Source organism: Podarcis pityusensis (genome assembly GCF_964106645.2).
Source record: "Podarcis pityusensis genome assembly, chromosome: 17".
In the NCBI taxonomy this organism is placed as follows: Eukaryota; Metazoa; Chordata; class Lepidosauria; order Squamata; family Lacertidae; genus Podarcis; species Podarcis pityusensis.
This window is the reverse complement of record NC_138042.1, coordinates 29,685,444-29,713,171: the sequence shown is the minus strand read 5'-3', so window position 1 is coordinate 29,713,171 and position 27,728 is coordinate 29,685,444. Positions and strand designations below refer to the sequence as shown.

Here is a 27,728-nt window from a genome sequence, read left to right as displayed (position 1 = left end):
TCAGAATAATCAGCAAGATTTGGAGGTCTTGTGGCAGATTTTAAGGGAGTAATATTAATATTAATATATATTAATTGGTCTACTAAATGTGGCTAGGATTCCTTGAAGATGCACTGTGGTCTAAACTACTGAGGCTCTTGGGCTTGCTGATCGGAAGGTCAGAAGTTCAAATCCCTGCGACAGGGTGAACTCCTGTTGCTCTGTCGCAGCTCCTGCCAACCTAGCAGTTCGAAAGGACGCCAGTGTAAGTAGATAAATTGTTACCGCTGCGTTGGGAAGGTCAACGGCGCTTCCCTGTGCTCTGGCTTCTGTCACAGTGTTCCGTTGCGCCACAAGCGGTTTAGTCCTGCTGGCCACATGACCCAGAAAGCTGTCTGTGGACAAACACTGGTTCCCTTGGCCTGAAAGGGGAGATGAGCACTGCACCCCATAGTTGAATTCAACTGGACTTAACCATCCAGGGGTCCATTACCTTAATGATGGTGATGATGATGATGATGATAATAATAATATATGGGCCACCCATTTAACTGGGTTACCCTAGCCACTCTGGGCAGCTTCTAACAAATTAAAGCACAGTAAGACATCAAACGGGACGCGGGTGGCGCTGTGGGTTAAACCACAGAGCCTAGGACTTGCCGATCAAAAGGTCGGTGGTTCGAATCCCCAGGACGGGGTGAGCTCCTGTTGCTCAGTCCCTGCTCCTGCCAACCTAGCAGTTCGAAAGCACGTCAAAGTGCAAGTAGATAAATAGGTACTGCTCCGGAGGGAAGGTAAATGGCGTTTCCGTGCGCTGCTCTGGTTCGCCAGAAGCGGCTTAGTCATGCTGGCCACATGACCCAGAAGCTCCCTCGGCCAATAAAGCGAGATGAGCACTGCAACCCCAGAGTCAGTCACGACTGGACCTAATGGTCAGGGGCCCCTTTACCTTTAAGACATCAAACATTAAAAACTTCCCTATATAGTACCTTGGTTTAAGAACAGCCCTGTTTATGAACTATTTGGTTTAGGAACTCTGCAAAACCGGAAGTAGTGTCCTGGTTTGTGAACTTTACCTTGATCTAAGAACGGAAGCCGAATGGTGGAAGGGCACCAGCGGCGGGAGGCCTCATTAGGGAAAGCATGCCTTGGTTTAAGAATGGCTTCATTTTAAGAACAGACTTCCGGAATGGATTAAGTTCGTAAACCGAGGTACCACTGTATTGTTAAATATGACAATACAATGCTAAAACTTTTCAAGCTTTACAAACTTCTGCTTTAAGTAATTATAACCTTTAAAAAAATTATTAAGGTTTATAGAGAAAAATACAAAGTTTAATATCTCCCGCCCCCCTTTTTTTTAACCAAACCAAAACTTTTATCTAGATACAATAAAAAGACAAAAGGTTGGGTGGGGGGAAGAAAAAGAAATAAATAAAAAAGAGTAGAAAAGAGGTGAAAAGAGAAAGATAGAAAAATGAGATTCAGAGATAAAGAACTTTATATGCTTTATATGTCTTCTTTAAGTTTTATAGCCTGATGAGAAGCTTTGGGGAACTCTAAACAGGCACGGGTGCAAAAACAAAACAAAACAGGTCCTATCTTGCTTAGCTTAGATCGTATCCTAGCTCAACAGCTCTTTATATGCACAGCTCAAATATATATATTTAGCTTCTCCATTTTTCAAGAGGTTGAGGAGCTGGCCTGCAGGGCAAGAATAAGATTAGAGTGGCTTCAGCCTGTTAACAGGACAGCGGATAATCCTTGTTGCATAATAGCTTTAGGAAATACTGTGTTCTAATTGGTGGAAACATTTGTTTCCAGAGCCTGGTATCAGCTGGAGACTGTTTATTTACTGAAGGAAGCCACAAATAGCAAGATTGGCCCTGCAGGAATATTAGCATTTGGGCATCCATGATGTATGTGAAGATCCTTCATGCTCCACGCCCCGCCTCCCCCCCCCCCCCCCAGTTGGAAGAGTAAGAGGCATGGAAAGATGCACATGACTAATTTTAACAAGCTAGTTTTATATTAATGGCACACGTTAAGCGAAAGCCACAGTTCCTCTGCTCAGTCTTACTCCACACCCACTAGTGTTTGGACTTGTATGGAAACCAAAGTCCTACACATCATTCATATCACAGACATGTTTCATCATTGCTAGAATACTACTCTTTTTTTCCTGAGAGCAACCCTGGCAGCTGTGGCTGTTCATACATGTGTGGACACACACACATACATGTGTCCCTTATAGGATTGTTGGGAAGATCACTGAAATAATGCATACCCTCCAACATTTCTCTGATGAAAATACGGATGTCTTATCTAATAATAGTAATAATAATAATAATAATAATAATAATACCCCACACATTTAGGCACTAGGCAAAAATGCTCCTCTTTAACCAAGTCTTGGGCTGATTGACATCCAACGCCCTTTGTGACTCGCCCTGAGACCTGCAGGAATAGGACAGTAAACAAATTTTAATAATAATAATAATAAGAATAAGAATATGACTGGGTTGCCCCAACCACTCTGGGCGGCTTCCAACATATATAAAAACATAATATGACATTAAACATTAACAAAAACTTCCCAGTACAGGGATGCCTTCAGATGTCTTCTAAAGGTTGCATAGTTACTTATCTCCTAATGTGCCTGAAGCACTTTGTCCATACAGGAAAAGGGCAGTGCATAAAATTAGCATTCATTTAGCATGTTCTAAGCAAGTTAGAAGGGACACGGGTGGCGCTGTGGGTTAAACCACAGAGCCTAGGACTTGCCGATCGGAAGGTCGGCGGTTAGAATCCCCACGATGGGATAAACTCCCATTGATCGGTCCCTGCTCCTGCCAACCTAGCAGTTCGAAAGCACATCAAAGTGCAAGTAGATAAATAGGTACTGCTCCGGCGGGAAGGTAAATGGCGTTTCCATGAGCTGCTCTGGTTTGCCAGAAGCGGCTTAGTCATGCTGGCCACATGACCCGGAAGCTGTACGCCGGCTCCCTCGGCCAATAAAGCGAGATGAGCCCCGCAACCCCAGAGTCATCTGCGACTGGACCTAATGGTCAGGGGTCCCTTTACCTTTAAGCAAGTTACACAGTCTCTCAATAATCTTAAATACTGACCTACCTTATAGAGTTGTTGTTGTTGTTAAAATCTGCATACCGCCCTATACCTGCAGGTCTCAGGGCGGTTCAAAACATAAAATCTCAAAATGAAAACAAAAAATACATTTAAAAAACCAAAAAAAAAGAGCAACTCAATAATCCCCCCTCAACACATTTTTAACAGACATTGGATGTCATTGGTTGTTTTAATATTTCTGTTGCAGAGAGAAGGCTGACAGGAAGAATTACTTGCAGTGCTGTGGACAGGGCCAGCCCAATACATTTTGGCACCTGAGGCCAACCACAAAATGGCGTCCTCATCCATGGCCAGGGAAGAAGGGGTGAGTGAAGATCTACATCAGGAACAAGGGTGGAAGACAGCTGAGGAGGCAGCAGATCCAACCTGCAAGAAGCTCGCCACAGCCGTCACTGCCACTGTGGAAGTAGGCAAAGCATTCCTTGGAGGCCAGATCTGCTGCCCCTGTTCATTCTGCCGCCTGAGGCAGCTGCCTCACCTTGCCTCATGGGTGGGCCAGCCCTGGCTGCGAACCTTTATTAGCACGCAATCCCCACTGAAATAAGCACAGAACCCAATGAATAGTCCAAACAGCAGAGGGCAGTGTGCAGGTGCTGGCACATTTGTTCATTATAATTTTTCTTTTTCAGATTGGGAGTTGAGGCTGCAATCCTAAACACGCTGAGATCAACAGGAATTGATTTTATATTTAGACCTGCATGTAGAAATTCATACAGAACGCCAGTTTTATTTTTGTATTTGCTCCCAGTGTTATAAATATATGCCACTGTAACTGTCTGCATGCTTTTACTGGTACATATTTCTGGCACAGAAAGCAGAAAAACCTTCTGCCTAGAGACACATGTTGGGAAGCTTTTGCTTAACTGTTCAAGTCATAGAGTTTAATGTAGGTGTCAAGCACTATGAGGTGCTTAAAGGGTGCTGGGAGCAGGAAACTTTGGAAGAGAGTGGTTTAGGCCATGCAGCATAATTCTGCTAATATTTCCTCAGGAGTAAGTCCACTGGGATGTGCCGCAGTGCCAACTATTCTCCACACCTGAAATATGTTATTGAAACAGGCAATATGGGGTCCGGATGCTCTAAAACTGTTTTTTGTTTGTTTTTTGCTACATTAAGGAAACCTGATGTCCACAGAAGTCAACCACACTTTGAAGGCCCATTTTCTTCCATGTTCTGGGCATTGCAGCTCAACAATGCCCTCCACCCTCAACGAGGTCAAATTTAGCCTTATCCAAAAGCGTTCTCTATAAATATAGTCCAGGCTCAGAACACGGAGGCAGCTAGGCCCTGCCAATAGATTCAGAGGCACTAAGGTCCTCATGGCCATATCAGATGGACAGATGTTTTAGCAGAAGATATTGCCATTCTGCAGAACTTGGGAAGGTATTTTTTCCCCTCCTGCAGTTTTGAAAAAGAAATAATCATTCGGGCCATCAGCTGATGCTTATTTTGCCTTAAATAAACAGACATGAACATTAATGGCGCTATGATGTGCTCAATGCACCAGTTCTCATGCTGCATATGTTGTCCCCATATGCTGAGGACAGTCCTTCTTTCCTGATCCTTGTCCCTGGTAAATCCTCCTTCTTTGTTTCTGCCTTTTGGGGATACCTCATTAAAACCTTATTAGTGTGAGTTGCTCAAGTTGTCATTCATCAGGGCTCAGCTGCCTCTCAGTATATCCTAGAAGTTAAATTTCTAAGTGGAAGGAGTGGATTATCCTCTCTCCAGAGCACACCCATATTAAGCGGATGTGCACAAACACAAAGGCATCATGCAATGGTGTGCAGACTGCCGTTTCATACAGTGCAACTGACAGGGATGTATTTTGAAAGCACGCTGTAGGACAATTATGGTTTTTTTTAAAAATAAGCTACTCTTCATTTACGTAGATACCAGGGCAGTATGCAGGAGGTACAGGCGAAACGCAACATACAGAAAACACGATAAAAACAAGCAAAGCTCCTTGTTGTCATAACAGCAACTTAAAACTGAGCAAATAAAATCTGAGGAGGAGATATCCTTCACACAGAAATATCCCTTAGAACAGAGATCACAAGAAATGTTGCTTTCAGGAACAGTAACTGGAGGGAGATTTTTTTCATTGAAAAACAACTGTTTTTAAAGTCACACTTTCTACTCTTTCATTTAATAAGCTTTGAGAGCCCTGAAAATAAATATGTTGTTTCTGGTGGTTGGCAACGGATTCAAAAATTCTCTCTCTACATTGCTAGGCTGATTTATTGTGCCACATACAGTCTGTAATAATAGGTAAGTTGATGGTTACTTCATTGCAGCTGTGAAACTACTGTACCTTTGTTGTCTCATGTCCTCCATCTTTTCTAGTGGAAACGGTAACACTGATATTCTTGTCCAAGTAGCAGATGGCACTGCCCTTTATTTCTCCTTCTCTTTGCTTGCCACCACCCCTAGAGCATGGGGCACTGGATTTCAATTGACTCACAGGGGTCTCCTCAGGAGTAGGGAAACAGCCGGTGAAATTCCAAGTCCCCTGCTTGGGAACTGGAGCCTGTCTCCCTTCCTACTCTTCTCCCAGGCACTTTAACAACCAGTCTTGTATCCCAGTGGGTCTGAGCAACAGGGGGAAACAGCAGGCCTTGAAGTGTGTCCAGAAACTAGAACCGCCTAGACATCCAATTCCAGACCCTCCAAGTGTCCCTGTTTTCCAGGGACAGTCCTGGATTTACAGAAGTCATCCCTTAGGACGTCCCTAATTTCATCGGAGAAATGTTGGAGGGTATGGAGTTATGCAACCCCCAAGCCAAGGAGATAAGTAACTATACAACCTTCAGAAGACATCTGAAGGCAGCCCTGTATAGGGAAGTTTTTAAATGTTTAATGTTTTGTTATGTTTTTAATAGATGTTGGAAGCCTGGCTGGGGTAGGGTTGCCATATTTCAAAAAGTAAAAATCAGGACATCCTGAAAGTTGTTGAGGTTTTTTTGTGTTGTTGTTTTTTTTACAATAAGTGCCACCTTTTGGAGATTCATTGCCATTTCAGTTCTGCCTATGAAATCCTGGTCATATTTGGGAAAATCAGGATGTATGGCAGCCCTGGGCTGGGGCAACCCAATCAGATGGGTGGGGTATAATAATTATAAAAATAAAATAATGGAATAGGAAATCCCTATTTTTCATTGGATAAATGTCAGGACAGGGAAATATGGAGGAACAGCACTAGGCAGATCAAAATGGAAATAAAAGCAAATACTAGCATCTTGGTCTATGCAAGATGACATAGCAAAACTAACTCTCAACAGTCACCTCTGGCATTGGCAGCTTCTGGCAGCAGTTGCAGATGGAGGGGGTCAAGAGAAAAGGATGTTGGCACATAACTTGTTTTAGGAGCCTTTTACCCAGGTGGGTTCCGATGGGCAAGTGGCTCTGTCCAGCCAATAGAATGAATGTTCCCCAGCCAGGAAAATGGCCAGGGGCAAGAAGATGAAGCAAGCCAGGTGGCCATGGCAAGGAGGGGGTGGGCTGTCAAGGTGCCAGACAGCAGCTTTTCCTCAACATATGCATTGGGAATCAGAGGCGACTCCTGCACCTGCAGGGAATGGAGGACAAGGCAGTGGGAAATCCTTAAGTGACAGGCTCGGTGAGGGAGCACAACTGTGCCACAATCCATATTTTCTGTTTCATCAGCTCTGTTGTCACCACAGACTCTAGTTTCCAAGAGCAGTGAAGTAGACTTCTCTGCTTCTCTCTCTCATTTTGCTGAATAGTAGGACTTCATTAAGTGCTATGGTCACATTCAGTATTATCCTGGATTGCCGTGTCTCTGGTAGCAAATGGGTTACCCAGATATTGCAAGTGGGTTATTGGTGACAGCTGTTGTTGTTTTAAAAAATCTGCTTTTCCATTAAAAGATATCTGAATCAAATATGGCCTGGCATTTTTGTGCCAGTGGTGATGTGTGGATGCTGTGAAAGTTTTGTGTGAACAAAGAGCAGCAATTCCAAAAAAACATCTAGAAGCATCTTGTCATTATCAACTGCAGCTGCGGAAGAAAATGAAAAGTAGCTCATGTGGCTTTTGCATAGTTTCTTCTCCACTTTCACCTTTATATGATGCCTTATTGGCAGCATTCCCCTCATTAATAATCTCCAGTTAGGCTTCTTGACCCACCCCCACCCCCATTTTTGTGTTGACTCTTAGCTTGCCAGACTCAGGTTGCCAGTCTGAAAAGCTAGCTGCCACTTATTTTTATTTTTTTATTTTTTTGCAGAAGCCTGTCCTTTGACAATGTTTTTTCCAGATGCACTTCCTTCCTTGTAGAAGACTAGGCTGCTTTATTTCCACTATTAAATAACTTCAGCTGCGTTTCAAACTTCCTCTTTCCACCGGTCTTTTCAGATTGTCCTTGACCAGGGCCTCTAGAAGGAATCTTAGTTCTGTTGAATCTATTGTCTATCTTGATATCCACAACTTAGAAATGCCAATAAATAAGGAAAATATAAAATGCCTTGAACAAGCTTGCCGTTATAAAGTCATATCATCCTCCCACCCCCCTGTTCCCCTTAATGGCCAGAACCCAAGGTGTGCTTTAATTCCACACACCCAAGAGGGCGTTGTGCTTGTGCTTCTGCAACATCAGCCCACTGTGTCGTATCACAGCAGGTTTAAAGGGGAAAGCAGCCCCCAAGAGTGCCTTGCTGGCTGCACAGCGAGTGTTCACAACTTGCAAGGATTTAATGATGATGATAATAAAATATGACACTGGTGGAATGCTCTCCCCAAGGAGGCTCACCTGGTACCTTCATGGCTGGTGACAAGGTTTCTCTTCAACCAGGCATTTGGCTGATTAGCATTCCATGATCTTTGAAATATGCCTGTGGGAGGGAGTTGGTTATTGGTTTGCTTTGGCTTTATTATGTATTGTGCATTTTCATTTTGTATTTTTATGTTACAAACCGCCCTGTGACCTACAATTGAGTGGTGGAATACAAACTTAATAGTAGTAGTAAAGGTAAAGGGACTCCTGACCATTAGGTCCAGTCATGGCTGACTCTGGCGTTGCGGCGCTCATCTCGCTTTATTGGCCGAGGGAGCTTCCGGGTCATGTGGCCAGCTTGACTAAGCCGCTTCTGGCGAACCAGAGCAGCGCATGGAAACGCCGTTTACCTTCCCGCCGGAGCGGTACCTATTTATCTACTTGCACTTTGACGTGCTTTCGAACTGCTAGGTTGGCAGGAGCAGGGACTGAACAACGGGAGCTCACCCCGTCGCGGGGATTCGAACCGTGACCTTCTGATTGGCAAGTCCTAGGCTCTGTGGTTTAACCCACAGCACCACCTGCATCCCTCAGTAGTAGTAGTAATATGCAATCTTTCAAGAACAAGCCTTTCCTGCAGTGGCTCCGTTTGTGGAACGCTCTCTCCAGCGAGGTTCGCCTCTTCATTATATACTTTTAGGGGCCAAGCAAAAATGTTCCTCTTCAACCAGGCCTTTGGCTGATTTAATATTCCTCTGGCTTTAAAGTGTTTTTGTGGGAGTGCTATTGTTTCACTGTTTTCATTTTAACTATTTATTTGTGCTTTTACATTGTATTTCTATCTTGTGAACCGCTCTGAGATCTTGTGACGAAGAGCTGTATATAAATCTAATAAAATAATAATAAAAAAACCAAAACAAAACAATGGGGCTGGGGACTTTTCTGTATCCACCCAAACTCTAAAACAGCTGTTCCCAATTAGCTCAGTAGAACACCCCCCTTTTCCCCTCAGAAAGGCAAGCTTGATGAGGCCCTAAGCTACTGAAGGTAATGGCTATCCAGCTATCCTTTGCCAACAGCAAATTGTTGTTGTTTTTTGTGTTGAATATATGCTATATGGTAATTTATGGACCTAATAAGTATCTAAAGCCATTTGCCACTGTTGCTGTATGTAGGTTTTATTTCATTTGTTTTTTATCTTATATTTTGGAAATGTACATCCATGTTTTTTCCTTAAATTTTTTGGGGGGCCCCCAAGAGAGTGGGGCCCTAAACTACAGCTTGTTTAGCTTATAGGTAAATCCTGCACTGTGTAGGCTACACCCATTGGGAACCACGTCTCTAAATATTTATTCGTTGGCTTAGGAACAGTTCCGTTCTGCAAGGGGGCAGCCGCAGCCGCAGCAAGAGCCGCCCTCTTTCCATGCACAGAACACTTCTCATAACCAGACAGGTAGGGCAGGTGCCGACCTTTGCCGTTTGCCTACACTGGGGAACAATTTTTTTTCTCCATTTTCTGTTGCATGAGATTTTTCAACTGTTCATATATGTTCTTTCAATGCTGATTTCAAATCTGAAATCAATTTTCGCGTACATGCTATAGTTACCTTGCGATTTCATATTTACACTGGGGATAAGTGGACACTGACACGTTGATGTACCCTAACCACATGGTAGTTATTGTTCTGCAAACTTAATTTTTTTTTTAATTTTATGTAGTTTTGTAACCTAAATAGCTGTATTTTCCGGATCGGACCACGGCTTCTTCAAGTAGACATAAAGTGCTATCAGGTATGGAGAAGCGAGACCAAAGCAGCAGAAAAGCACAACACACACCCGCGCATGCGCTCTGCACTGCGCGCCCCACCCTCCCTCCTTCCCTTCCCGGCGCCGCTCGCCACTGCGCATGCGAGGGCAAGGCGGCGGCGGCGCCGTCGTCCTGGGCGTGGCGCGCTCCGACGCCCGCCCTCAGGCTGCTGGGGTCGCGCGGCTGCCGCTATTAGTAGCCTGCGCGCCTCTCCCGTGAAGCATTCGCCGTCAGGGCGCAGGGAGGCGGGTCGGCCTTCGTCCTCTCGCTGCTTCCCCCACCCCCTGGGAGTAGCTCCTGCTCGTCCGCACCATGGAGGCGCAGAAGGTGAGCGGGTTTGAGGGGCTGGTCATGGTGGGCGTCGTCGTCTTGTGCAGGAGCTCTTCCCACCGCTCTGGTTTGTGAGGGAAGAGAGGCGCCTTTTCCCCTCAGGAGGAGGGGGAAGGGGGCCCCCCACCCCGCGAGTGTCTGGAGGAGACTCTCAGACGCGTGTGGTGGACATTCCTCCCCCCCCCCCGTTTTTGTTTTTACGTGGAACCCCTAACGCGCGCAAAATGCTCGTGGGAACGCGGCATTCACGGGTGGCTGCAAAAATAATGGAATTGCAATGGTTGTTGCTGTCTGCGAGCATATACGCGCGCTCACGCCCCAGCAATGCAAGCTGCCGGGCTTCCTCGTCGTTGCACCTTGCAGGCTAAGCAAGCCCCGTGGATGGCGGCGGATTGTGCATGCAGGGGAAGGGGAGGGTGTGAATGAGTGGCGTGTCGTCGCCGGGTTGCCTCTGTCTTGTTAGCCCTCTTTCCCCCCCCCCACCCGCTTTCTTTGGCTTTCCCACGCCTTTCGGGGACCCTATTTTATCCTCCTTGACCTGAAATGCGAGAACCACCTCTTTTAAAAGCTGTTTGTTTTGAACCCTGCAAATTTCGTGGCGTTTCCCTGCATCAGTACCTTTTTCCTCTTTCTTTCTTTCTTTCTTCCTCTCTCTTTCTCTCTCTCTCCTCCCCCCCCCGCACTTCTTTGTCTTTTTTTTTTTTTTGGCTTAACAAAGAGTTCTGGTGATTACAACAGCTTGCTCAGCGTTTTTGTGGCATTTCAGTTGATCCCAATAAAAGGCATGATGTCAACTGTTTTCCCTTCTTGCTACCGTTATGTTCAGCGTTAATAAGGATGCATAGGATTGCGGTGCTAGACTGCCATCCTAAATCCATTGACTACATAGTAGGCAGTGCTGAATTTACTCTTGAGTAAACACGCTTGGACTACCAAGTCTGTGTGCGCTTGAACACAGTAAGGTTTCTAAGTTAGGTTGCCAATCTCCTCCTCCTCCTGCCTGTCTCTTCTTCTTCTTAAAAAACTGAAGAGTGATGCAAAGTTTTTCTTGCACTAAACAGGGAGAAAATAATTACGCATTATAACTTGCAAAAAGTATTCAAATAAAGTTGGGTTAGGATTCTCAAAATACGCATCTGTGTCAGTACATATGAATCATAAAACATTTGTCAACAGTGTCACATTTTTTTACTTACTCCACACTGAGTTTACTGACATGCATGAGGAATTTAAATGGAACTGCTTATTAGCTAAGATGACTTAATTATTTTAGTGGAATATCATTTTATTCTTGGTGGGTTTCCCAGTTTCATGGAGCAGCACATAGGAAGTACTTTTGTAATCCTTCCATGTGATTTAAGTAAACCTCTGAAGTTCATTTTTTAAATACAACCTTTTGGGTAGTTGGTGACAATGGAAGCGAAGGACTAATCAGTCACTATTTGTCAGTTTAATTTGTTTTTGTTTTTTTAAAAAGCAGCATACAAATATTTCACGTATGGCTGCAATCCTGTACTCACTACCTGGAAGTAAACTCAGTGGAACAGAATTCTGAGTTGGCATGCATAGGACTGAACTGTAATTTGACCTGTTATTTTAATATACTGGGTAAGAAAATGAGCCACGAGATAGGAAGTACTGGTTCTAATTTCACTTCTCGCATGAATTAATTTATGACCTTAAAGCAGAAGTAGCTAATGTGTTGCCCTCTAGATGTTGTTGAACTACAACTCCCATCATTCCTGATCATCAGATGTGTTGACTGAGTCTGATTAGTTGTATTCCAAAACATTTTGCAGGGGCCGGTATTGACAACCCCTGCCTTAAAGTACTTATTAAACACTTTTTAATATTAAATAGGACTTTCTCTAATTTCCCAAGCATTCCACTCATATGTTCTGTCCTACAGTAAGGGCCATTCACCTTGCATTTCATTTAAACCATTGGCAAGAAAGGCAGACTGTAGCTGTATTGAGGCTGTGTAACCAAAACATTCATATTTGGATGCGTGACTTGAAATCTGTGGGTTAACAAGGTATTGTAAACTTAAAACCAGAATGTTGGGTTTGCCCTGAAAATTGGCTGTAACCTCATTACAGATAAATCTTCACAAACATACAGCGTATAATGAGGATAACATTCTTATTTGGGGGTAAGTGAATCCCAAGTAGCTCGAAACAGCTGGCTGTCTCTTTATTGAATAGAATTTGTTTACTTTTTAGGGTAAAAGTCCTCACAAAGGAAATCACAGCACACTTTAAAATACAAAACAGACCTTAAAAACAGTAAAAATTCAATACATGAAACATTAAAACAACAACTAGTTATATTGGAATAGCAGCAGATACAGCCTCAGGTAAAAGCATACAGGGTGAACTAACATTAACCAAAGGCAGACCAGAATGAATATCCTTAAAAGGTCAGCAAAGCGGGGCTATATAGACTTCTGGTGAAAGGACACACCAAAGGGTTACAAGTGTTTTGGGCAGATTATTTAAGCAGTGTTTTAAAGCACATAACTAAATATGTATTGTCTTGCAATTGATCTATCTGAGCCACTCTGGGAGCCTTTTAGCTGAAGAGGAGGGTAAGAATTTTCAAATGTTAAAGTGAATTTTGGTGGCTGGAAAAATGGGTGCTTGACATCCTCTCTATTCCCACATCGGTTTGCTCTGTAGTATGAACAACTACTCTAAATTTATTTGTATTCTATTTGTACTACAGGGATTTGCTTCGTAGTAAGAACTTAATATATGCTGCTTGAAGTTTGTTGGAAAGAGTAAATGGATGTAGACTGGATTGGCAGGAGGATGACTCCTGAAACATCTAATTGTCTAATTTTGTTCAGTTCTGAACCATTCAGTTCCGAGATGCTTTACTCTGCCTCTTCAAGAAGGAAAGGGGGAAGTAGGGGAAAGAGCAGTTAGATATGTCAATAACCTTTCTGGTAAATGAATCTGCTTATGTTGCCTTCAACCATCTGACATCATAGGCTGGGGAATATATGTGGATCACTTCATAACCTACCAAATGAATATTTAGACAGTTCACCTGAAACCTCTAATACTGGATTCTTCCTAATACTTCCTCAACTATACAGCGCTGGCTTAATTTTTTTCTCTTGATTGATCATGATTGTGCATCCAGTAGAGTAATTGTGGGGTTGGCTACTCTACCTTGTACACAGGAGAAAACACTACATCTCAAAGTGGCACCATCCTTTTAAAGTCATAGAAAAAGGTTAAGATTCCTGTGCTGCTAGGCTCTGTATAGGATGCTGTTTCCTTCCTACCAATGGTGTAACACACTTAACCACACATCATAGTAGATCTTGTAGTGATTATGTATTTAAATAAAACATGTTTCCTAGCTGTTGCTGTGTTTGGCCAACAAAGAGTGCAATATGCACAGAGAGCGCAGAATTTATGGTTATTGTCTTAGATCAAGAGGCTGAAGAGAGCCCGATACTTTGGGATAAAGAAAAATACTCAATTGCTAATCCATTTATACTGGATACATCATCAAACTGTAATTTAGAAAGGAATGAACTATTTGTATGATAGTCTTGGAAACACACAGTGCATTAAATGTCTCTTCTGATTCCCTTTGACCCAGAGGCTTTATGAGACAAATAACTATATATAGCTGTGTGGGGTAGATTTTGTGAGAGTTGAGTTGCACAGTGAAGGAGACCATTGCGTATATAATCCTACAAAATCTTTTTAAATCTCATGTTTATATGTGAATATACTGACCTGATAAAGTAGGACAGTGTGCTAGGCAACAGAAGAAACTCCTATTAATAATTCAGTATAAAGCAAGTTGAGCAAGGTTAAATGTGTGCATCTAGAGGAAGAAATATGCTACCATCAGACCACCGGAAGAGGATGTAACTTGGGAATTGCCCAGGTAAAAGCATAGTTACATCAAGTGAGTTGCTGTCTGATACTAGCTGCGTGACTTTCTATACTGTAAAAGTATTAGTTGTTTCTGTATTCCAGTTAATGTGGAAATTGGCTACAACTCTAGTTTTTTGTTCTGAAGTGATCATGAATATATGGATTAATTTTAAGCCTTGGTTAATATTTAGTATGAATAATTAGAATTAGAACCTAGACTGGTCCTATGTACAGAGGTTGATGTCTGGTTTTTCAAATGAATTTCTTGGTTCTTACTAGCATAATGCATGAGTAGTAGTAGATACATCCAGAGGTAATCGCTTTCTTCTCAAACTGTCAAGAGGGAACTGGACAACCTTACCTTGTGGCTTCTTGTATTTAGAACACATAACTTCAGTGCTAATCTAGCTAGTAAAATATTGCTGGATCTATTTAAGAGAATAAGAACAATATGCCTATAATGGTGTACGTTTTGTTATAAAAAATTGTATTACTACATGTATGAAAATGACAAATTACCACTCTTGCTGCTTAAGTAGCACTTAACTGTAGGATTTTCATCTGTTTTACACAGTAAACCAGCATTGAAATGTAAAAGTTGTTCTTCATTGTCTGTACTTTCATTTGATGAAGTTCATCTTCTAACTTAAGCTTCATTCTCAAACCTTGTTTAGGGTGAGACAGTTGGTAAGTGAAAATAACACAACGTGGTATGTTTGTATTTTAGGAGTTGACTGTACGATGAACTGTCTTGGCACCTTTCAAATAGAAATCTTTGCCCTCAAATTAGCTATTGCTTCTCTGTATATGGATATAAAATTATTTCTATGTTGTAAGACTAAATGGGTTCTAATAAATCCAAATAAGAACAGATGAGCGTGTTCTGACTTGCACAAACTGACAGTTATGCTTATAGGATCTAAGGCTTAACCTAAGAGGTACATAGACCTGTAATATCACTTAATCACCTGGGGAAATTGTGCTAGTGGTTCTGCACCCTGTAGGATATAATATGCCAGTGACCCAAAAATGGCTATCTTCCACAGTTGCCACTGTACTGTGGAATTCCCTTGTCTCCAACATACATGCAGCGACAACTGTCAGTTGCTTCAGAAGTCTTGTAAAAGCACATTGGGTTGCTCCAGGCTTTCCCTGACGCTTAATATTGGTCCCTGTCTTTCTTTGTTTGAATTCACTGACTTCTTGCTTTTGTGTTTATATGCCTTTATATTACTAGTTATGTGCCACATTTGTTCTAATAATACATTTTTGTATTCTACAGTGCTTAGAGATTTTTAAAATATTAAGGAGTTTATCAATGCTTTTCAATTAAAAAAGGTCTTAACTGAATCATTTGCAAAAAACAAACAAGTCAATAACTCTGAATAGTATTGGTTCCAATTACACCTGACTATGGTAGCTATTAAGCCACTTGCTATTAAACATGCAAGTCTGTCTGACCTCACCAGTGTTGCTGCGTTGAAGTAAACAGTTTTTGACATTATTGTTTTTGTTAAACATTACAAACAATAAATGTAACCAAATGAAATTATTTCAGTTACAGGCTTGTACAGTGCAAAAGCACAGTACAGAAGCAAGAAGGGTATATACACCAAGGTAATATGGCCTTGCATATATTAATTAAATTTACTCTTCTAATTCTAGGAAGCTCTGCAGAGGATTATCTCCACATTGGCCCACAAAAATGATGAAATCCAAAACTTCATTGAAACTCTAAATCACACTTTAAAAGGTGTACAGGTAGGTTGTAGAGCTCATTACGTTCAAAGCTGAAAGGGCTTCTCTAAACAGTGTCGTTTTCTTTAATACTGCAATTGCAAACCATATAGGCCAAGGGCCAAACCTAGATAATGGCTGTGCAAGTCATGTGAGTTTATTCATGGGTACACATCCTTATTCTTTGAAGCCAGTGAGCTGCACTGTCAGCACGCCTCACATTAAAGTCTTTTTTTCTATGTTGGTTGTTGCGTTGCTCTTAAATTGGGGTGAAGTGGCTTCAAATCTTTTCCCAGCCTTGCTCAGTTGGTAGAGCACAAGAATCTTAGTCTCAGGGCCATGGGTTCAAGTCCCACATTGGGCAAAAAGGTTCCTGCATTGCAGGGGTTGGACTTGATGACCATTGAGTGTCCCTTCCAACTCTACAGTTCTGTGGTTATATCTGAGGATAACCCCATGCACACTTCCCAAAGCCCCTTGAAGAAGGGCAAGAGGATACAAATGCACTAAATATGTAAATGAGGCAATTGTATTATTGGAGCAAGCACCAAGATTTTCCTTTTATATTAAGCAGTTTAGAAAATTTTAAATTAAATTAAAATGCCTCTTACTAAAATATATCTCGCTCTCTCTCTCTCTCTCTGTGTGTGTGTGTGTGTGTGTATGAAAATGTGTCAAAATAAATTAATTCAATAATACTGCTAAGTCAAGTGGGTTCCCAGCTGTTTTTGGACTACAACTCCCATCATCCCTAACCACTGGTCCTGCTAGCTAGGGATGATGGGTGTTGTAGTTCAACAACAGCTGGGGACCCGTGTGATAGTGATTTCTTTGGGCCAGGATGACTAAAGGAAAAGGGCAAGCCTGTGAATATTACTGTATGTATTGATAATGATCTGCAGTATCCTTTATTATATTAAGGAAATGGAAGTATGCTACTGTGATAAGAACAAGGTTCTGTGATGCTTATTACATTTTATAGTTGAAGAAATAGACAAAATCTGACAGCACAACTCATAACTGAAATTTTGTTTACAGGCTAATTCTTCCAATGTAATTGCTGAGTTGGATGAGGAGTTTGATGGCTTATATGCAATACTTGACGAGATGAAGGAGAGCATGTCAACTAGTATCAAGCAAGAACAAGCTCATAAAACCCAAGAACTTCAGGTAATTAGGTTTCTGATGATTTTGTAGTAGAACTCTCAAGCTCTGTCAGGATAGGGAAATGTGGGCTAATTAAATTAGTAGACTGCCACTTAATTAGCTTTGCACGCAGCACAAGTTTGCTTTCTAAAACACTTTAAATTCTGTAAGCTTCTGCAAACATCTCACTCGCTTTGCACTTGTCGTAACCTTCTCTGTGGTACTTCTGTAAAAGTAGGTTGCGTTTTGAATGTTGACACGCAAATGACCACACAACCCCTCTCAGTTCTTTGGAATTCCTGGAGCACTCTTGAGTGAGTGAGGATTACTTCACGTGCCTTGGTGCATGCCTCTTCCTATTAGACTCCTGGAGTTTTTATTTCTAACAACAAGCGCAGAGAGCAAACTTAAAAATTGACATTCAGGTTTGGCCCTGTGCGCCTTGTATGAAAGACTTGTCAGCTACATGTAGGCAGCAGGAATGTGTAACTCTTGTTTCTTTAGTTGCTGGGCTACAATACAGGACTCTGAATTCAAGCTTTGTGGCAGACTTAAAAAATGAAGAAAAATGCTAGCTAATAGGCATAGTGTGCAGAATGCTTTCTGTTTGAATGTACGTGGTTTATACACATATTTTTAACATCTTAATCAAATTATTTTGGCTGATGCCGCATTATCCTTGAAGGAAAATACAGCAGTGACCAAAGCAGCCAACAACTCTAAGTTGCCAATATTAGATTGTATAAAGCCTTTCTCTGTACCAAACGTGCTTAAAACCCCTTTGTCAGCACATTAATTAAATGAAATAGAAGCCAGTAGGCTTGGATAGCTTGCACAGTTCAGTTTTCATATATGAAAAGCAGTTACTCTTTCCAGACTTCTGATTAGCACTTAAGTTTGATATGAGACTTAAATTGATTGCATCCAGTTCTGTCCTTTGAGTTGAGTTTTACACATGTAACCTATCCAGGGAGGTAGTTATCTTCAATCTGCTCCGTGTAATGTTTAATTTTTGAAGCAAAATGATTCAGATGCTGAGTTGCCTAGATTTCCGTAACTATTTTTATTTGTCTTACTAAAATATTCATTTCCCATGTTTCAATAAAATATGTGACAAACCACAAGAGGCAGAAAACAAAACAAACTGGTTAGAACTTTTTGGAAAAAGCATATTGGAGTCCAGTTTTTCCCCTGCAATAGTGGTTAAACAAAACTGTCCCAAGGCTGTCCAGAAAGGACACTCTTCAGTTTTTTACAGGGAGCAGCATTGCTCTAATACCGTATTTTTCGCCCTATAGGACACACTTTTCCCCCTCCAAAAATGAAGGGGAAATGTATGTGCGTCCTATGGGGCGAATGCAGGCTTTCACTGAAGCCTGGAGAGCGAGAAGGGTCGGTGCACACCAACCCCTCTCACTCTCCAGGCTTCAGGAAGCTGTCCGCAAGCCGTGGGAGAGCTGCGCGAAGTCGCGCGGCTCTCCCAAGGCTTGCGGAGAGCTGCCTGCATCCTGAAGCCTGGGGTGCGCTGAGCTCAGCGCGCCCCAGCCTTCGAGCTTCGCGCAGCTCTCGGCAAGCCGTGGGAGAGCTGCGCGACTTCGGGCAGATATCCGCAAGTCTGGGGAGACCGGTGCGACTTCCCGCCGGGCTCCCTAGGCTTGCGGATAGCAGCCTGTTCTGGGGGCTGGGGTCGGGGGAAGCTCGGGCTTCCCTTGCCCCAGCCCCGCGCCTGGGGGGGAAATTTTTTTTTCTCTTTATTCCCCCCCCCAAAAAAAAACTAGGTGTGCCCTATGGGCCGGTGCGCCCTATGGCGCAAAAAATACGGTATATAGGCTGGGCAGAAAGTGAGGAAAGGAGGTTTCCCTAATGTCTCCAACTTATTTTTGAATGGATGCAGAGATTTATGAACACAGGGCTGGAAGTTCAAGTACGGCCAGCAGATGGAAGTATGGAATTAGTAAATGTGATATTAATTTGGGCTGCTCTTGCTCCTCATGTCTATGGCTTCATTGTGTGTGTAAAACAGTATTAGAGACATGGCATCTGACTTGTCTTCGTAATCCTGGCAATCTGTGAAACCTCATACCGAAGGAGGACTGGAATGTGCTTGTACTAGCTAAGAATCATCGAATATTAGAATTGGAAGGGACCACAAGGGTCATCTAGTCCCGCCCATTGCAGTGCAGGAATCTTTTGCCCAATGTAGGGCTCAACCCACAACCCTGAGAGTCTAATGCTCTTCCAACTGAATTATCCCAGCTGTTCCTGGTAGAGCACAGTTTTTCATGGTTTGCAAGTAGCCACAGTTGTTGCGTTTCCATGGCTGTGTTAGTCACCATAGCTGATTCTTTCACCCTGTTCTTTGAAAGAATTCTACCTTCTTCTGACAGCTTAAAGCTTATCACACAGTAAAACGTGCTAAATGTATACAAAGTAAGTTAGTTCGACTTGATCATGAAATTTTGGTATAATTCAGAATCTCAGTGTACCAGATGCTGTCAAATAACTACACCTCTTAAATCACTGGTGCACATGTGGCTTTTGACAGTACAGATACAGCAGCTGACCTGTCTCTCCAGTGATGAATATACAGTATTTGAAATATTTAAACACACCAACAGCATCTGGTTAGATCAGGGCAGTCCCAACAAACATGAGCCGCAAGAAGACTTTGACACAGAATTCATAGGTCACACTGAATTTAATTCCCACGTTGTAAATTAAAATGTTTGCAATATATTTAATATTATTTAATATACACAGTTAATATATTTAATTAAATCTATTAATGGTGTATTTAAATATAATCCTTTAAATTCTTAAACAAGTTTAATGCACAAACAGATTTATGCACTTTCGATAACAATGCACTCCCCCCCCCAAGCTTTCAATATGATTTTTATTGAATGTTGCCGAGGGCACTAAAAAAGACCTCATGGGCCGTGAGTTGGACCACCCTGGGTTAGGTAGTAAAATGTCTGGTAATCTCACCATGCAATACAGTAAGCAGGGAAAGAGAACTCTGCTTCGTGAATTGCCAAGACTCAGGTAGTTGGAAACCTTGTTTCTCAATACTGTACTGTTGTATTGAGCAACATGACATGGAACCTTAATATTGTATGCCTATACTGTCACCTAATAGCCTATGACACCCCCTGAACCTTATAGTCGCATATCCAGCACAACATAAGGGAGTAAAGACTCTGGGATCTAAAACTGTGCAAACTCAAGAACAGGCATTCTAGAATTCACTTCTTCAGAATTAAGAGCCGCTTCTCCAGCCTACACTTAGTGCACTTCCTGGAGTAGATCACACCTTTTATTGAGCCTCACTCTTCATAGGCTAAGATAAATAGATGTGTTACCTTGAACTTGGCGTGCCAAAGTACATAGTACTCAGCCGGGAGTGTCTTTTTATGTTCATACGTTTATGGGGTGGGTGGGGAATAAACCTGTGTGGGTGTACAACTGATTGCAGAGGCCTGAGGGGGCTGAGTTCCACAGAGAAGACTCTATCTAATTTTCCTCTGCCAGAAAGGTTTTTTCCCCCCAATACTGCATGTTAGTGTTTTTTTATCGTGTTTCATGCTAATATTTTATGTTTACACTCTATGCTAAATATGCCAAGGATTGAACTTGAGGCCTTCTTTAGCATGTGTTCCATAAGGGCCTCATCCATTTGCCAGTAATGGGCATCTGGAATTTTTTTTTGGGGGGTGGAGAGAAGATAGCCCTGTATTCTCTTAATAACTCCTGCTATGGACTGGCTTACTGAACAGCTTTCTGTTATTTTCCTAGAATCAACTTAGCCAATGTAGTAATGCCCTGGAGAACTCTGAAGAACTGTTGGAATTTGCTGCTCGTTCACTGGACATAAAGGACCCTGAGGAATTTTCAAAGGTATAAAAGTGTGCCTGACATGAAGAAGAAAAGGAGAGATGCTGTTTAATTGCATGCCATTTGCCTGCAACTACTTATAGATTGTGTAGTAAACATTGTGGAGGGCTTACTGTGGAGCTGATTAGAATCTCTGGAGTGATCAACGTTACCTTCTGAGCATTTCAAGTACATGTATTCAGACTACCCCAGGCCAATAGTACTATTCTGATTACTGGTTTTGTAATCAGTAGGTAGTAGTTTTCATGAATGAAATGAGAACTATAGGGTGTGTTTGAGGAGCAGGAGGAGAAGTTATATTGTACAGTGGTACCTTCTTTTACAAACTGTTCTGGAAGTCCGTTTGTACACCAAAAACGTTCTTAAACTGAGGTGCACTTTCCCCAATGAGACTTCCTGCCACCGGTGCCCTTCCACCAGTCAGCTTCCGTTCATCTTCCGGGACAAAGTTCGCTAGCTGGAACACCTACTTCCGGTTTTGTAGAGTGTGTTGCCTGAATCGTTCGTTAACAGGACTGTTCTCAGACGGAGGTACAACTGTACAGCCAAAAGTGCTTTGCTTGTGGAACTGTTTATACTGCCCATAGGCTAACACCCATAGAAACTGAATTGGTCTGTGCTATTATAGTTCAGAGAGTTTTAAGAGTGCTTAGTTGCTAAAAAAAATTAAGAGGAAAATTAAGATGACATAATGCTTGCATAATTTTATTAGGTACCTGCAGAGAATTATGTCCATTCACATACTTGATTGAAAATTTATACACAGCAAGCATGTTGGGGTCAATAGTAGGTCATCAGTCTTGTCTCTGCTATAGGGTTGGATCCAGAGAAACACTGGTAGAAGGGAATGACTTTTTTGCCACATCCCTTCCCAGCAACCCTCTGCCTACCCTCCCAGGATCAGGGAACCTTCATGAATGGAGTGGGCTTGGGGGAGGAGGAACCCCCCAAATTAGGCAGAGCCACCTTCTGTGACTGCGTTCTCCACTCTTGGAAAGTGTCTCTGCCTGATATTTTTGATGGTTCTCAAAACAGCAGAATCTTCTGGCCTTAGGGAGAGGGCCCCTTCTGGCATTTCTGTAGATCCAGCTAATAAAATGATTGACTAACTGCTAAATGGGAATATAGTAGGCAAAATAATCTACTTTTAGAAACACAAACTTGGCAATGCATTAAGTTGCCTCTGCGTGTTAAGTAGATTTATTACGTTGGCTTTGCCAGCCAGTGCATCATGCCTCCAGCTGATGTGTATTAGCAATGCTACATTGACTCCGAACCATGTTCCTTGTACATTGGTTGGAAAGGAAGCTGATTGATCCAATCAAGGGCAGGCAATGCTTAAACTGATACAGTATATGAAAGAATTCCAAACGATCCATCAGAATCTGAATTTGTTCTCCTCTTTGTGTTGAAGGGCTGCATTTGAACTTTGTCTTTATACTTTTAACAAGCTCATCTGAAGTTGTTTGCGTTATTTCCCTGGAAATCAAACCCAAGGGAAAAACAGAATTATAAAACTTGCTCCTCAGGTTCTGTTTGTTCACCATTAATGCCCATCCTAGTTTTTGACTTGAGTTAACTAATGCTACTCTATTTCATCACAGTTCCTTTCCATTTGTTACAGTGTTTCCCCTGGACTTCATCCAGGTTTCTTGTTCTCAGTTCTTGGATTGTTTCCACCTCGCTATGCCCGACAACAAATCCTAATTATTGGATTTTTTTGCCCTATCTTTTTGTGCCTGCCAAACAGCTATAGACAAAATAACTTGGATTTGTAAACTTTTTAAATACATGCCTGTATGTTTGAAAAGTTGCTTATCAGCCTTTTCTGTACTAGCAAGTTATTTGTGGACTATGACCAAATTATACTTGCCTGCTGTAACAAGGTTAATTTGGCTCTCAAATAATTCTCAGGGTAGCCATTTCATACTGAGATTTTCTGAAGCAATTCTGAAAATGACCTGGGTTGAATTGAGGGATAGGGTAGCTCGGGGAGAAAAGGATTGCTGTTGCTTTTGTGGTCAGAGTAAAGACTTATCAAGAAAGCAGACTTTATATACCTTTCAATGCTCTTGTATAATTGCTACTCTTCAGCCTTACCTTGTGACTATCAAAGTCAATGGTGAATAAATTTGCCATGAAAGATGCTGCACTACGTATAACTGCTGAGGTAGCAGACACACAATGCTTGTTGCAGAAGACTGCATTCCCTTCCAGCTAAATTCATTATAGTAATCTCTACTTTGATCTAACAACTTTTAATTATTTATGCAATAAGCAACTTAAGCAACCATTCTGGGTGGTTGCAGGGGGACTTTGCTTAGCATATCTGCTTCTGGTTTTGTAACTTGCATTTTAAGATGGTCTGGTTGGAGATAGGCGAGGAAAATGTTGTGGAAGCATTTTCATTCATGGTGCAGATAGCATTGAGTTTGAGATGCAGGAAGCAACACCCTCCCTAATTTGAAGTTCGTGATCTTGGGCAGGTTGTTGTGGTTCACAGTGTCTCAGACAGCAGGTGAGGATGTTTTATTTTCTGTTTTGTTCTGACTGGTCATCTTATCACCTAAGACACTTGTTTGTGGTGATAAGATATAAAATCTTAATACATAGTCTTTTCCTGTGTTCAGTACATAAGGAATGAAGATAAAAATGTTTGCAAAGTATCCCCCATGCCATGAAAAGGATTAAAATTTAAAACTCTTTATTTTTTGTTGGCAAACAGAGATGGCAATGTCCTAATTTCTACTGTATTTGTGATAGTTGTAATAGCAAACAACTTTTAAATGTATATGAAGCTGATGTTTTAGTTTCTTAATTCGGATTCTATGTTGTGTCACTTACTTGTTATACTATTTTGAAACATTAATTATCTGTGGGCCAGACAAGGAACCCTATCTTAGCCAGGCCTGTGCATGTTCACTAGAGTATAAGAACTTGGGGTGCATTCCAGTATTTCTTGCCACCGATAACAACATTTTGTTGCCTAGGGCCAGATGAATGATAAAACTCCCTGAATTCAAAAATTGCTTTGATCAGGGCGGTTTGTGGAAAGATATTGTGCTCAATATTCATGGAGGGGTATGGTGGAAATGGTTCAACTCTGGCACAAATCTAACACTCACTACCTAATTGCTGACATGCCCAACGAAACACTCAAGTGTCACTTGGCCCGATCACATTAAAAATAGAGCACAGAAATTTGATGACAGTGTCATACGGAATTAGTTTAGCGTGGCTTGTTGAAATTCCTTTTTGTTTTTGTTTTTTTGTTTTTTTTGCTTGTTGCTGAATTTCTAATAACTTTGTATTAACAATGGCTTATGAGGCAGGTCTTCAGTGGTAAAATTCTGAGTTGGTTTTGAAACCAAGCTGGACATCTGTGAGATTGATAACTCTAACTCTTTCTTGCATGTTACTGCAGATGAAACTTGCATGAAACTATTAATTACCTTCTCTCTCTTCTTCCTGATGCACCTCAAGGCTGCCAGACAGATCAAGGATAGGTACAGTACCAACTTATTTGTTTCTGTTCCTAGTCTTCCATAATTGTCATTGAAGATTCTGGCTAAGTAATTCTTAACAGTTTTCACTTAAGATTCATGCAACTAAAAGATAAAATTAAGTTTTGCATGTAAGACAACACTGCTGTGTTTTGGCTTTACACTTCCTTCTCCCTGTGTGGTGTGTGAACTTTAATTCAGCGACAACAGAACACAGGCACATTTTTAAACAAATGTGTTTGGAAGGGGGAAAAAATCATTCTTAATGCTGATCCCTTAAAATAGGTGCCATTTCAAATTTAATTTGGAAGTGGCACAGGAGGCCAATGTTTGTTTTATATGGTATGTAGGCCTCACTTATGGGATATCAGAACTTGTTAAGGCAACATAATTTGAGCTGGATTTTAGTTATCTAAAACAGCATGGTTACTAGAAAAATCAGAAAATGGTACACTTGTCCCTTATCTGTTCCCAAAACAGTTGAAGCACATTCACATATGTATAGTTGAAATTTGGTGCAGCCCCAAAACATCCAAAGTGCAGAAACATAACTTTTCAGTTTTAACTTGTAATGTTCACCTTCATTATTATTCTAATACCTCAGACAAAGAATAGAGAAAGATAGGCTATATGTAAGACATAATATTTCCATGTCATACACCTGAATTATCCTCAGATTTGGGCAGGGAATGAGAAGACCTCCAGTGGCACTCAATAACATTTCTCAGCTTTTGCTTAATAGACACTTCATTTACTATTGTTATATGAACGCAGCACCAAGACTCCCTGCTCTTTCATATGCTCACTTTTATGTTTAAGCTTTATCATGTATGGACTCCTCTTTCTGAAATGAGTCTTGACTATTAAGGGCCAAGCCAGGCATTGGTTATCAGAAGCATACTGCCAAAAAAACACCAGCTGATGATAGTCAACCTTATGTTAACTGGTTAGAGGCATTGTGTGCAACTTGGCCATCACATTGAGCCCCTTCATGCCTCTTTAGAGTGGGGTCTTGGAAAACTTCCAAGTTGCTGCTCATAGCATCAGCAGGCGTCCAGAAGTTATAAGCCTTGTGAAACTTCCACAGAGAGGTTTTGTATGATGCGCTCTATCCTTAAGATGTTGCAGGAGCAGAAGTGGATAGTTACAAAGACAAACCCTCAGCATGGTAGCTTGGGTGGCTGAGAGGTCTCCGGAAAATCCCCCAGCCTGAACCCCCACAAAAGATTTGTTCTGACTCTCAACTTGTCATCAGTAGTCGATCTAAATAAAGGTTTTGGTATAGTTTGGTGAAGTGCCAAGCTCCAGTATCGGCTTCACTTTTTATCTAGACATTTTGAAATATTGAAACCCCTGTCTTCCCTGTCTGTTGTTTTTGGCTCCTGCCTGAATGATTTTTATCTGATTTCTACCCTTTTAGAGTCACAATGGCTCCAGCATTCCGCCTGTCCTTGAAACCCAAAGTGAGTGACAACATGACGCACCTGATGGTGGACTTCTCTCAAGAAAGGCATATGCTCCAGGCTCTAAAGTTTTTGCCAGGTAAAAATAAGTCTGCAGAGCATTGAGCTCTTTGGAATACTGCTGCCCTGTTTCCAAAGAGGTAAGGAATAATCTTCCCTTTTGCTGTAAAGATGGCTATGGATGAGTGTGAAATGCTCTCCTCCCACTTCCCACAGTGTATCGTTTTGTATATATTTAAAATGAGCGTGGGACAAAGGAGAACACTCCTCACTTCACATCCAGACAGGACATATCGGAGAAGGGAGAGTGGCAGAGAGGATGGTAGCTGTGTAGATGACAAACAAGAAATACATTTGTAAGTTTGCAGAGTTCAACAAGGGGTGGCTAGTTGGTGGATCGTATCTGGCCCTCAAAAGGTCTTTTGTGGCCCCCATGATCCCCCCCCCCGATTTCTTACTTTTGAAAAAGTAAGTGTCTTAAAAATATTGACCATCCCTGTGATTGCCCTGCTTTGATGCCAAAACGTTAACTATTTCTTAATTGCTTCCATAGTTCTTGTGTTTATTGTGCACCTGAAGATCCATTTAAATTTAAATTTAAATCTGTTCCATTTAAAACTTCAAAAAACTTTTTTTTAAAAGCAGATTGTTCTGTGGGTCCCCTGCAGTGAACCAAAGGGATTTGGAATCCCCACCCCCCACCCCGGCTGACTTCCCCAAATTTATTTTTGAAGGTTCTTCAAATTTATTTTTCATTGAGTTATTATGAATAATGAACGAGAAAAGCAATTTGAAATAGATGATGGGGGAGCCTTTTTGAAGGGAGCCTTGAGAACTTCATTTCTCAACAAGACTACTTTGACATGCAGGTGCTGGGGTCTTGTCCATAGATTAGGGCAACCCTCTGCCAGAAAAGGGCTAGCCACTCTGTGTCTAAACTCATAGCTCACAGATATAATACTGGAGCTTACTTAAGCTGCCCATCAGACTATTATTTATTTATTTATTTTATTATTTATTAATTGAACTTGTATACTGCCCTATACCCGGAGGTCTCAGGACCGTTCACAGAACAAAATATAAAACCACAAAATATATAATCAAAATAACAGCTCAGTAAACATTTTAAAATCAAACCAACCAAAGGCCTGGTTAAAAAGGAACGTTTTTGCCTGCCGCCTAAAGGTGTATAGGGGCATAGCGGGATCACCAGCCGAACCTGATGGAAGGCACTCCGGGCCACTGAGACTCTGGATGCTGCAAATGTACTTTTGCAGAGGTTTTGCAAGGATGCAAGTTCCCCTATTTTGCACAGCCACTTTTCAAGTAGTATTTTTGTGCCTGAGTTTGCTCATGCAAGGATAATCTAAGACTTTGTATTGAAATATCAAATTAAAACTGTCAGGATTTCAAATCTGATTTTATCTTGTGGATGATGAATTGTTTGGGATCTTTTGGTATAAAGACTTTGTGCAGTTCTGAGTGTTTGCATTGGACACTAATTCTAACTGATGGCTAAAACAGCTCAGCTTTAAATGATGAAACCCGAAGTGAGTCTTCTGACATTCCTAACTTTTGACATTTTATACTGACTGTCTTGCTGACACCTCAGTCCAGAATGTCAAAATACTTATTGGTTTGTGTCTTTGACAGCTTCTCATTGTTCCTGCTTCTCTTTCTCGCCCTCCCTAGCAAAAAACCAAAAGTATATATATCAGAAACAGACCTTTATCCACCCCGTGTTTGAATTTGAATGTAGCAAACTTCTTTTTCAGCTTTCCCAATTAAGAGAAAATAGTAATCTCTGGGATTAAATATTTAGCTAGTCTAAAAGTCCTGGGGCTTTTACCCCTGAAGAAGGGGACAGTCTTACTTTGCTGTGCTATAATAGTTGTAGGGAACCTTGCTGTCTGTCTCTCTCTCCCTCTTTCCCTCCTCCTCCCCATCTACCTCTCCTCTTCCTCTCTCTGTGTGTGAGAGATAATGAGAGGAGTATGTTGCATTCCTCACACATGGTGGCACTCAAACACCAAACCTTTAAAACTATTTTGGGGAATGTTCCTTGGCATTGCATATTTGTTCCAGTAG

At 41.7% G+C, this 27,728-nt stretch overlaps 1 protein-coding gene across 3 annotated transcripts in view; it reads left to right on the top strand.

The window, feature by feature from the left end:
- Positions 1-9,811: 9,811 nt before the first annotated feature.
- Positions 9,812-27,728, top strand: part of FSD1L (fibronectin type III and SPRY domain containing 1 like) — a 38,522-nt gene continuing 20,605 nt past the window's right edge. For 2 of the 3 annotated variants that reach the window (XM_080986877.1, XM_080986876.1), the window contains exons 1-6: positions 9,813-9,995; positions 15,563-15,658; positions 16,673-16,804; positions 20,576-20,677; positions 24,158-24,180; positions 25,598-25,719. In XM_080986877.1, coding sequence (XP_080843003.1) covers positions 9,981-9,995; positions 15,563-15,658; positions 16,673-16,804; positions 20,576-20,677; positions 24,158-24,180; positions 25,598-25,719 — 490 coding nt within the window. In that variant the 5' untranslated portion in view covers positions 9,813-9,980. Of the gene's footprint in view, positions 9,996-15,562; positions 15,659-16,672; positions 16,805-20,575; positions 20,678-24,157; positions 24,181-25,597; positions 25,720-27,728 lie in introns of all 3 variants that reach the window. The other variant, XM_080986878.1, reaches the window with a different exon arrangement.